A 12,452-nucleotide genomic window follows, 5' to 3' on the forward strand; every position below is an offset into this window, starting at 1 on the left:
CCATTGTAAATTGCCCCTAGTGTAGGTAGGAGAATTGTGGGGATGTGGTAGGGAATATGGGATTAATATAGGATTAGTATAAATGGGTGGTTGTTGGTCGGCACAGACTTGGTGGACTGAAGGGCCTGTTTCAGTGCTGTATCACTCTATGACTGCGTTTAGTCATTGGAAACTCACTACATTGTCTAATAATTATTATTTGTTTATACTGGTTCAAACATTGCGTAAAACTATTGTAACAGTACTGTACTGTAACAGGGACCAGTATTTGCTGAAACGTACAGCAGTAAGAGTAAGCTCTAGTGGTACTGACTGTATGTTTTACTCACACCATCTGTTGTGTGATTACACCATCCAACCCAGAATCTCCATTGTACCTCGAGCTGCATGGTCCTGATACAGTCCAGTGACAGTCAGATCATTCCCAGAACAGTCTGAACCAGACACATAAAGGACAGATCTTCCACTGGCTCTTAGAACTTCACTTGTTCCAAACAGGAAAGGTTAAAGTTCATCATAAACTCAGAACCTGCTGGATTACAGTTTTGTCCAGTGTTCTGACAGAGCTTGAACAAGCCAGTCTTTCAGATAGAGTTAGTTACTAAGTTGCCACAGTTGGTTGAAAGCTAACAATATGAACACTCTAAAATAAAAGCAAAATACTGCGGATGCTGGAAATCTGAAACAAAAACAAGAAATGCTGGATTCACTCAGCAGGTTTGGCAGCATCTGTGGAAAGAGAAGCAGAGTTAACGTTTCGGGTCAGTGACCCTTCTTCGGAACCAGGGTCACTGACCCGAAACGTTAACTCTGCTTCTCTTTCCACAGATGCTGCCAGACCTGCTGAGTGAATCCAGCATTTCTTGTTTTTGTTGCTCCTCGGGCTGTTCTGGCTCCTCTCTCTCTCTGTCTCTCACAGATTTTGGCGCGCTTTTTGAAACCTCCGGTCCTGTTGCTCCTCGGGCTGTTCTGGCTCCTCTCTGTCTCTCTCTCATGGGTTTTGGCACACCTTTTGAAACACTCTGCTTGCTTAAGAACATGAGAACATAAATAGGAGCAGTAGACCATATGGCCCCTTGAGCCTGCTCTGCCATTCAATATGATCATGGCTGATCTTCTGCCTCAATTTAGGAGACAGCTGAGTAGGAAAGTTTTTATAGTTGGATTACTCCTTCTACATTGAGCCTGAATGAGCTGTTACAAACCTCAACTGCTCTAGTCTGTCTCAAGTATTTATGGTTGTGTAGGGAAAGAGATTTTAGTCCTATTTTAGGCTGCTTAGTTTTAAGTCTGTGTCACTAGTACTAAACTTACAGCCTCAGCGAAGCACCTAGCTTGCATCTACATCTCCCATTGTTTTAGAAACGCTGATAATGACTCCCACCACCACCTAAATCGTCTTTATTCCAAAGGAATCAAGTTTAGTTTCCCAAAGGGCTATATCATAAAGTGCCAACACTTGGAGCTGGCCCCTGTTCTTTACGACAAGGCAGTAACAACAATTGAGCTATTCACACCAGTACCTGCATTAGTCAGTCCCAAAGCCAATCATTGTTGCCATGGTTACATTGAGAGCTAGCCTATACCTCCACAGACTGCATGGTGACAGAGTCTGGACATGCTTCAGGAGCTGGTGATGCTCACTGCTATTTTCTATTATCGTGGGATCAATTGCAGAACATCTGATAATTTTCCTCAACTTTTTTTTATTCTTTCATGGGATGTGAGCATTGCTAGCAAGGCTAGCATTTATTGCCCATCCCTAATTGCCCTTGAGAAGGTGGCGGTGAGCCACCTTCTTGAACCACTGCAGTCCATCAGGTGTTGGTACACCCACAGTGCTGTTAGGAAGTTCCAGCTTTTTGACCCAGTGATAGCGAAGGAACGGCGATATAGTTCCAAGTCAGGATGGTGTGTGACTTGGAGAGGAACTTGCAGGTGGTGATGCTCCCATGTGTCTGCTGCCCTTGTCCTTTTGGGAGCTAGAGGTCGTGGGTTCGGAAGGTGCTGTCAAAGGAACCTTGGCAAGTTGCTGCAGTGCATCTTGTAGAAGGCACACACTACTGCCACTGTGCACTGGTGATGGAGGTCTTGAATGTTTAAGTTGTTGGTTATGGTGCCGATCAAGTGGGCTTCAGCTGAGTATTGTTTAATGAGCCAACACATGACAGAAGTTGGCTGTACTTGGTCTTCTATATGTTAATCACACTGTCTCCCTCTCCTGCAGTTCAGTTCGATATGATGCGAGCCTGTAACCTGATTGCCACAGTGGCTCTGACTGTTGGCCAGCTCATCTTCCTCCTCGGACTGATGGAACTGCCACTCATCACCCACGATTCCCAGTGGTGGGAGGAGGCCATAGCTGCCCTGTTTCAGCTGTCCAGTGAGTAACACATTTACTTTACCATTTTGAGACCAGCCATAAAGAGCCTTACAAGCAGCCCCAGAAGCAGTCAGACTGCTACTGTACTGTCGTCACTTCAAAAGCACCTTGTACACCTTGCCTTCACTTTGGTGCAGCCCTTCAGTTGCCAAATTTCACAAATGTTAATAATCATAGATTAATGCAGCACAGCAGGAGGCCCATCATGCCAGTCCTGGCCCTTAGAAAGAGCTATCCAATTAGTCCACTCACCTGCTCTTTCCCCGTAGATCTGCAAATGTTTCCTTTTCAAGTATATATCCAATTCCCTAATTTAGCCTAAATCATTAGCAATAAATAAGATCACTCAGTCAGACAAGCTGATGACACCTTTATAAAAAAGAATATCATTTCAACATTGTAACAAAGAGGGAACAGAAGCTTCTTTATTTTAAAAGCTTTAAATCTTCTGAGTCTGTCGATACCATTTTGAAACAAAGACCAACAGGCCAGGATGAAAATCCAGAACATTGGGATCATCATTGTCACACTCTAGCAGAATGGATAAAGCCTGCAAACATCGAGTCTCACAGTACTACTATAAATTCACGTCCACTGGGTAAATAATCTGTAACTAGTGGGTTACCACTGCTGTGCCCAGCTAGCTCTCAGAGGGTGTGTAGCAGTGACCCACAGTTAGGTTTGGCGTTGCATTCGGGTACAACATTTCTGGTTGTTCCCATAAGTAATCTGAGTGTTTTGTATTTAAAGCCTGCAAACATCGAGTCTTACAGCACTACAATAAATTCACATCCACTGTCAGCCACGGATTTGAATTCTAACATTCTGACCCTGTGGTCTCATTAGGGTTATTATGAAGGTACATTCATGCACTATAAGTAATGAAAGGTCTTGTCAGTAATCTATAATGTATATATTTACACACACACACACACACCAGAGATTGGACAGAGCACTGCATAGTCCAGTGCAGCAGAGGTGGGTTTGATCCCCTCTAGAGTTGCTGGAGTAGGGAGACACTAGCCTCAGTCCACCTTTCAAAAGATTGAAGAAGTGCATGTGAGAGGACAGTACCCAGTTCAGGCCACAATCAGTACACCTCTGGATTACACCAACACGTAGGTAGAGATCAGACAGTACGGGCACATTCCTAAACGCAAAACATTCAGATTACTTGCGGGAGCAACCAGAAGTGCTGTACCTCAGTGAAACCCCAAACCTAACTGTGGGTCACTGCTACACACCCTCTGACAGCCAACTGGACACAGCAGTGGTAACCCCCTAGCTACAGATTATTTACCCAGCCACTTTTGTGGTGAATGGCCAGACACCAACTGTACAAGTAAGTAACTAGGGTTTGTGGGTGGTGGGGGTATGGGGGAATAGTGTGTCAGGATTTCACACCCTCGAGAAAGAAAACTATAATTACTGGGGACCATTTACTGTAATGCACGGAGACCTCCATTTGATTGAGACTTCTTTACACAAGAATGGAGCTGTAAAAATAATCCATTTGCAGCCATGCATCCCAAACCATCAGTTAGTCTCTGTACAATAAATGCAGGGAAGCCGAGAAAGCCCCTCACAGGTACAACAACATGCAGAGAGGGAACTCCCTTTGGGGTAAGCACAACCACGAAACTCACACCAAGATGCTCTTTGTGATGGAGGTGGTTCACCATTCCCACCACAGCTCTTCTTTTGCAATATGCAATTCTAACTAATTGCACTCAATTAGATGGCCAAGATTCCCACTACATTGAATTTCCCAAGAATTCCTTTACTCTTGTGGTACAATTTTCTGATTCCATCCTGTGATTCCTTAACAATACTGATCACAGCATATTCAGGGAAAAATACAGAAAAATCCGGAGCACGAGTCAGTGACCAGAGAGACTCGAGCAGGACAGGTTAAGAGCTGCTGGGTTTCAATCTCTGATCAGAAGCCTTGACATAACTGAATTTTGTTTTTGAAGTCATTATAATCGGGTAATTTTCTATACATGAAACTCTCGGATAAGGTTGCTAGCCTTGTCCTCCAGTATTACTTCAAAGATATTCTGGGAGCCAGGTTAAATGCTGTCAGTACTACAGGTCAGTGAGAGCTAATAGATGAATTATTTAATGAATCAGCTAACTACTCTGGGATAAAGAATGGTTGAGAGAAAGATAACTTTCAGGTTTAAAGTTAACATATTAAAGGCCGCATGGCTGTCTTAGCCAACAGCATGAACTCTTAATACAACCTCTTTCCAGTGTGAAGTCCCTGGACATCTTTGTGGATCTATGAAACTTGCTCAGTGAGGAGGAAATGCAGTCTCTGTGTTTATATGCTATTCCATTGACAATCAGAGAGCTGGAGAACTGTGCCATTCTGTGGACCTGCTAATTTTAGCTCTCAGCAATTTGCACTCGCTGCCCAATGTCTGCACAGAGTGTGATGAGCGACTGGAGGGCGCCAGGATATCCCGATCCAGGGGCAGGAAATGCCTGTTATTACCTGTTACGCAAGCTGAGCCTTGAAGCCCTGCAGAGAGCCTTGTCTGAGGCCGAGGGAAACCAAAGTCTGCTGGCAAATAAACCGTTACACCACAAATCACTCAGCGGCTCACTGCAGTTGAGTGAACAAGCACGTTGCCATTAAGTATTGAGTTATCAGAGATAATAACTTTGCATAAATTTGTATTAAAACACTTCTTCCCAAATGGAGAGAGGAAAAAAGCATGGTCAGAATGTTAATTGAACCCAAGAAGTTTGGAAGATTTGATATTTTAAAGATAGGCTATTCTCAAATAGTCTACTTATTCATCATCAAACGTTAAGCAGCACAGCCCATCAGAGGCAGGCAGTGGCTGCAGTGAGCATTGCACAGGGATGAAGTTATTCCAAATGCTTTTTCTTACTGATTTCGGTCACTTACAAAGACAGGAATATATTTTGTAAAATATAAAGCCTGTCAATGATAACCAGTGTGCTGTCCTTTAGCCTGTGCAGGGCAGGCTGTGATTGTGCCACTTGTACAGCACTTGGGTTCTGCATCAATATAAGCATTGCTATTTAACGGACTCGAATATGATCGAAAATCAAAATGTTACTTACTTCAAGGGAGAATAGGTGGTATGAATAACATGACATGGCACTCATACCTCTCCTCCACTCAGTCACCTCTCCAGACAGCACTTGCTGAGACCAGAAAATCCCCCATATGCTGAAATTAAGGAGACCTAACCTGGTAAATCAGGGCTCTGGGACAGTGGGGTACATTTGGCCCTGGTAAATCAGGGTTCTGGGACAGTGGGGTACATTTGGCCCTGGTAAATCAGGGCTCTGGGACAGTGGGGTACATTTGGCCCTGGTAAATCAGGGTTCTGGGACAGTGGGGTACATTTGGCCCTGGTAAATCAGGGTTCTGGGACAGTGGGGTACATTTGGCCCTGGTAAATCAGGGTTCTGGGACAGTGGGGTACATTTGGCCCTGGTAAATCAGGGTTCTGGGACAGTGGGGTACATTTGGCCCTGGTAAATCAGGGTTCTGGGACAGTGGGGTACATTTGGCCCTGGTAAATCAGGGTTCTGGGACAATGGGGTACATTTGACTAACTCCTATTGCATGGGAACTTAAGAAATTACTCCCTTTAAATTGTTTTCATGAGCTATTATAATTAGCTGATTGATTAGTTGCCAATCTGCAGTCCTTTTGCCCTCAGGTTTCCATGGCACACGCTCCTTGCAGCATAAACTCCTGCCCTGTATTCCACCATCCGTGTGATAATCTTTAAACAGCAGGAAGGAAGCTGCCACAATCCACTGGCAGGTTCCCATATCACACAGCTAAAAAGCACACAACCCGCTATGAACAGACCGGACAGGATAAATTTTCTTGGACAAAAACAATCTTTTCAAATTGAATTTTAGCTAAGAGAATATGGAGGAGTTTATTTAAAAGTATACATGAACACACACACAATTCACAAACACCAAATGAAAGGTTTTAAACAATCAATGCAATAAACTATTGCACAGATTGAGCATTGTGATTCACTGAAATCAGAAATACAACATGCAATTATATTCAACAATCAGAGGTGAGTACATAAAAGCAGAGCAAGGAACAGATGTTAATCCAGTTGTTTCAGTAATTCAGTTACACTATAAAGCATGAAACCTGAGAGAGGTGAGCATGGAGGGGGAGGGGGAGGGGGAGAGGAGAGCGTGGAGTGAGAGGGGTAGGGGCAGGCGACATCATCTGAAATCGTGGTGTCAGAGTTTCCTTCTGTACGCCGACGATACTTTTCCAACATCCAGTACTGGATGAGCAGAAATTTCTTCCAATTAAATATTGGCAAGACAGAAGCCATTGTCTTCAGTCCCTGTTACAAACTGCATTCCTTCACTACCGACTCCATCCCTCCCCTTGCTGAGGCTTAACCAGACAGTTCACAGCACTGGTGTTACATTTGACCCCGAGATGAGCTTCCAACCTCATATCACTCAGAACGCCTACTTCCACCTCTGCAACAGCACCTGACTTCCACCTTGCCTCAGTTTACCTGGTGCTGAAACCCTCATCTGTACCTTTGTTATGTTCTAGACTTGATTATTCCAACGTAAAGCAAGCTTGGGACATTTTATTACATTAAAAGTACTATATAAATGCAAGTTGTCATTGTTATAAGAGAGATTGATGAGGGGTCTAGAGAGGGGAGGGGTAGGGGCCAGGGTAGTTACAACATTTAAAGCAAATTGACTTTGATTGATTGTGCTTGTACCAAATGATTGCAAATAGCAAAGTCGGGTCAGAGATGCATTTCTGATCCTACACCAGTGGGGTGGCATAGTGTGAATTCTTGCCTGGTTTTGTTCTACATGCATTAGGAAAAGGCCTTGCACCCGATACGTTGTGTACAGATTACTCAGTCAATCTCTAACAACCAGCAGCCAAACCACAGGTAATTCTGGTGACAGTACAAGTGTTTACAAGAGTAGGACACAAGTTACTAAACACACCAAATGTTCTGCGAGACAAAAACTGGAATGTTCTTTAGAACAGGAAACTTGATCTTGGTCTCGAAATGAAAGTTAAACAGCTCCCTCTCCCACTCCCACTCCATTATCTGCTTCCTTCCCCAGTGGGAAGGACTATGGGATGCTGTATCTTGAAGGATGGGAAATGAGGTTAAATAACCATTGCTCAATCAGCACAAAATCTAAAATAAGCTTTGACAGTGCGTCATATTTCACGTTTCATTTAAAATGAGAGTTAAAGGAATTATGATTAATTTCAGTGTTTTCTTCAGTCTTGCTAGTTTGAAGAAAACTTTTGTTTAAACTGGCTCCAGGTGGCATCAGTGAGAGGAACTGGCTTGGTTGACTTACTGAGGCACATTGTTTGAGAAGTTGCATTTCTCATTTACGTAGAGACATTCCTTTACAGTACCAGCCTCAACTGAAATCCCATAAAGAAGTTGTTTCTTCTTGTGGAGCAATCCAATAATTAGGGTCATAAATGCAAAATAGTCACTAATAAATCCAATAAGAATTCAGGAGAAACATCTTTACCCAGAGAGTGGTGAGAATGTGGAACTCGCTACCACAGGGAGTAATTGACGCGAATAGTAATGATGCATTTTATAGTAGGCTAGATAAGCACTTGAGGGAGAAAGGAATAGAATGTTATGGTGATAAGGTTACATGAAGTAGGGTGGGAGGAGGCTCAGAGGGAGCATAAACACCAGCATGGGGAGACGGTGATATAGTGGTAATGTCACTCAGTTAGTAATCCAGAGCCCCAGGCTAATGCCCTGGGAACATAGGTTCAAATCCCACCACAGCAGCAGGTGAAATTTAAATTCAATTAAATAATAATTACTAATTATGTCTAATTACTAATGTCCTTTAGGGAAGGAAATTTGCCATCCTTACCCAGTCTGGCCTACATGTGACTCCAGACTCACAGCAAAGTTGTTGACTCTTAACTGCCCTCTGAAATGGCCTAGCAAGCCACTCAGTTGTCAATGGCAATTAGGGATGGGCAACAAATGCTGGCTTTGCCAGTAACGCCCACATCCCATGAAAGAATTAAAAAAAAAGACCTGTTGGGTTGAATGGGCTGTTTCTATGCTGTACATTCTATGTAATTCTACATAACTCCATAACTAAATTAAAGACAAGTCATGTTTAATTAACTTGATTGAGTTTTTTAATGAAGTAACAGAGAAGGTTGATGTTGTTAATGCAGCTGATGTGGTGTACATGGTCTTCCAAAAGGCATTTGATGAAGTGCCACATAATAGGCTTGTACCAAAGTTGAAGCTCATGGAATAAAAGGGATTGCGGCAGCATGGTTATTAAGTTAGCTAAGTGACAGGAATCAGTAGGGGTGAACAGTTGTTTTTCAGACTGGAGGAAGATATACAGTGGGGTTCCCTAGGGGTCGGTATTAGGACCACTGTTTTTCTTGATATATGTTAATAATCTAGACTTGGGTGTACAGGGAACAATTTCAAAATTAGCAGATGACACAAAACTTGGAAGTATTGTGAACGGTGAGGAGGATAGTGATAGACTTCAAGAAGACATAGACAGGCATGTGGCAGATGAAATTTAATGCAGAGAAGTGAGATGTGATACACTTGGGTAGGAAGAACAAGGAGAGGCAATATAAAATAAAGGATACAATTCTAAAGCGGTGCAGTAAGAGACAGACGTAAGGGTATATGTGCACAAATCATAGAATGTGGTAGGGCAGGTTGAAAAAGTGATTAAAAAGGCATATGGGATCCCATGCTTTATAAATAGGAAGTATGGAATATAAATGGAGTACTGTGTCCAATTCTGGGCACCGCACTTTAGGAAGAATGTGAATGCATTAGAGAGGATGCAGAAAAGGTTTATGAGAATAGTTCCAGGGATGAGAGACTTCATTCACGAGGATAGATTGGAGAAGCTGAAGTTGTTCTTCCTAGAGAAGGTTGAGAGGAGATTGGATAGAGATGTTCAAAATCATGAGGGGTCTGGACAGAGTAGATAGGGAGAAACTGTTGCCGTTGGCGGAAGGATCAAGAACTAGAGGGCACCAATTTAAAGTGATTGGCAAAAGAACCAATGGCGACATGAGGAAAAACTTTTTTGCGCAGTGAGTGGTTAGGATCTGGAATGCACTGCCTGACAGTGTGGTGGAGGTAGGTTCAATTGTGGCTTTCAAAAGGGAATTGGATAAGCGCCTGAAGAGAAAAGAATTTGCAAGGCTATGGGGAAAAGGCGGGGGAGTGGGACCAGCTGATTTGTTCTTGCAGAGAGCCAGCACAGACAGGATGGGCTGAATGGCTACAGCAGAGAAGGAGACCATTCAAGCTACTTCCCAACTGCAATACGGCTTTGTGTTACACTTAGTGGTTAGTTATAAATAATCTGTATAACTCAGCAAAGTTGTCTTTTTGTTCAGTCCGGCAGCAATGGACTGCCCTTTTGTTTGGCATCTGTTGACATGACAAGGTGCCCATCCTGATCAGGTAGGTGCAGCCTAACCACATACCAGTATGAGGATTTAGGAATACATGCCATTTGTATTTCTCGTTATTGGAGTTCACGCAAAGGGCCTGTGAAGGGAAATGACTCGCCTCAAATGAATAATTTTATTTTAGGCTCTGCGGTGGAAGCTCCAATGCTGGTTTCCTGCCGTCACTTGATGAATAATTGTTCCACTGAGAAACAGCAAAGAGCCTCAGTGAGAGAATGGATGCATCAATAGATATCCAGACTGGACCACAACTCTCACAATATAGGAGGTAGCAGATGGGCAAAGAATACCAGCAAAGATTGAAGTAATCTGGGAAAGCTGAATCACAGAGGAAAGGAAGAGCAAAGGAAATAGCTGCAATTTCAGATTGATTAAATTGCAACAGAAAATACGTAGGAACATTATCAACATAGTTTAGATCTGATATGAAAATATCTGCAGCAAGTCCGCTTTGAAACTTATCCTCTCACACCATTGATCTGAGGAAACTAACTGAGCAATTGGTTATAAAATTGCAAAATGCTGCACCTTCTGTTGGTGGCAGCACCAGCCAATGGGAAGGCAACCCATGACAGGTGGAGGTTCCTTCTCTCACCTCCAAGACTAATATGAGTTGGTAAGAGATTGTGCGAGTGTCTTTCTATCAAGTTGGAGCTCAATGTGGATTACATGGAGACAATATGATCCTCAGTGTTCTAATAGCCAGCCTAAGCTTCTGATGGCCATGCAGAGCTTGACTGCTAAACTGGGAACAGGAGATATCTTGCAATAATGGGAGACCATGAGGTCTTGTCATGGAAGTCAATCTCTGCTCAGGATACCAGGCACCCAAAAACCAGAGTGGGGACCACAGTGGGAGCCAATCAGGCCAACCAAATCAAGATACACAACCAAAGCTGCAATTTGAGAAGACTGGGTTGAAAATGCCGCAAGAATTATGCAGATCTAAACTGCAATCAGTGGGCAGAGGCATTCAAATGATATTCAAATGACAGAAATACATCACCCAGCATATTTTCTCTCACATGCACCATGGCAAAACTGGATGCGAAGAATGCCTACTTTTGCCTGGCCTTCACCTTTGGCATTGCATTGGGTGGGTGGCAGTGATGAGGGGGGAGGGAGACTTTTAAGTTTTCTTTTTTTTCTTTTCTTTTGGGCCTCCTTATCTCGAGAGACAATGGATACGCGCCTGGAGGTGGTCAGTGGTTTGTGAAGCAGCGCCTGGAGTGGCTATAAAGGCCAATTCTGGAGTGACAGGCTCTTCCACAGGTGCTGCAGAGAAATTTGTTTGTTGGGGCTGTTGCACAGTTGGCTCTCCCCTTGCACCTCTGTCTTTTTTCCTGCCAACTACTAAGTCTCTTCGACTCGCCACAATTTAGCCCTGTCTTTATGGCTGCCCGCCAGCTCTGGCGAATGCTGGCAACTGACTCCCACGACTTGTGATCAATGTCACACGATTTCATGTCGCGTTTGCAGACGTCTTTATAACGGAGACATGGACGGCCGGTGGGTCTGATACCAGTGGCGAGCTCGCTGTACAATGTGTCTTTGGGGATCCTGCCATCTTCCATGCGGCTCACATGGCCAAGCCATCTCAAGCGCCGCTGACTCAGTAGTGTGTATAAGCTGGGGGTGTTGGCCGCTTCAAGGACTTCTGTGTTGGAGATATAGTCCTGCCACCTGATGCCAAGTATTCTCCGAAGGCAGCGAAGATGGAATGAATTGAGACGTCGCTCTTGGCTGGCATACGTTGTCCAGGCCTCGCTGCCGTAGAGCAAGGTACTGAGGACACAGGCCTGATACACTCGGACTTTTGTGTTCCGTGTCAGTGCGCCATTTTCCCACACTCTCTTGGCCAGTCTGGACATAGCAGTGGAAGCCTTACCCATGCGCTTGTTGATTTCTGCATCTAGAGACAGGTTACTGGTGATAGTTGAGCCTAGGTAGGTGAACTCTTGAACCACTTCCAGAGCGTGGTCGCCAATATTGATGGATGGAGCATTTCTGACATCCTGCCCCATGATGTTCGTTTTCTTGAGGCTGATGGTTAGGCCAAATTCATTGCAGACAGACGCAAACCTGTCGATGAGACTCTGCAGGCATTCTTCAGTGTGAGATGTTAAAGCAGCATCGTCAGCAAAGAGGAGTTCTCTGATGAGGACTTTCCGTACTTTGGACTTCGCTCTTAGACGGGCAAGGTTGAACAACCTGCCCCCTGATCTTGTGTGGAGGAAAATTCCTTCTTCAGAGGATTTGAACGCATGTGAAAGCAGCAGGGAGAAGAAAATCCCAAAAAGTGTGGGTGCGAGAACACAGCCCTGTTTCACACCACTCAGGATAGGAAAGGGCTCTGATGAGGAGCCACCATGTTGAATTGTGCCTTTCATATTGTCATGGAATGAGGTGATGATACTTAGTAGCTTTGGTGGACATCCGATCTTTTCTAGTAGTCTGAAGAGACCACGTCTGCTGACGAGGTCAAAGGCTTTGGTGAGATCAATGAAAGCAATGTAGAGGGGCATCTGTTGTTCATGGCATTTCTCCTGT

At 44.0% G+C, this 12,452-nt stretch overlaps 2 protein-coding genes across 5 annotated transcripts in view; one reads left to right on the forward strand and one right to left on the reverse strand.

The window, feature by feature from the left end:
* Nucleotides 1-12,452, reverse strand: part of ift140 (intraflagellar transport 140 homolog (Chlamydomonas)) — a 146,855-nt gene that overhangs the window by 47,072 nt on the left and 87,331 nt on the right. The window lies entirely within an intron of this gene.
* The window catches only part of tmem204 (transmembrane protein 204), a 32,529-nt gene that overhangs the window by 14,208 nt on the left and 5,869 nt on the right, over nucleotides 1-12,452 (forward strand). For all 4 annotated transcript variants that reach the window (XR_010977424.1, XM_068056705.1, XM_068056704.1 and 1 more), the window contains one exon: nucleotides 2,228-2,383. Coding sequence is in view for 3 of the 4 variants with exons in the window: in XM_068056705.1 (XP_067912806.1) it covers nucleotides 2,228-2,383 (156 nt within the window). In the remaining variant the exon portion in view is untranslated. The remainder of the gene's footprint in view (nucleotides 1-2,227; nucleotides 2,384-12,452) is intronic.

This window comes from Heterodontus francisci, chromosome 24, assembly GCF_036365525.1.
Source record: "Heterodontus francisci isolate sHetFra1 chromosome 24, sHetFra1.hap1, whole genome shotgun sequence".
Taxonomy (NCBI): Eukaryota; Metazoa; Chordata; class Chondrichthyes; order Heterodontiformes; family Heterodontidae; genus Heterodontus; species Heterodontus francisci.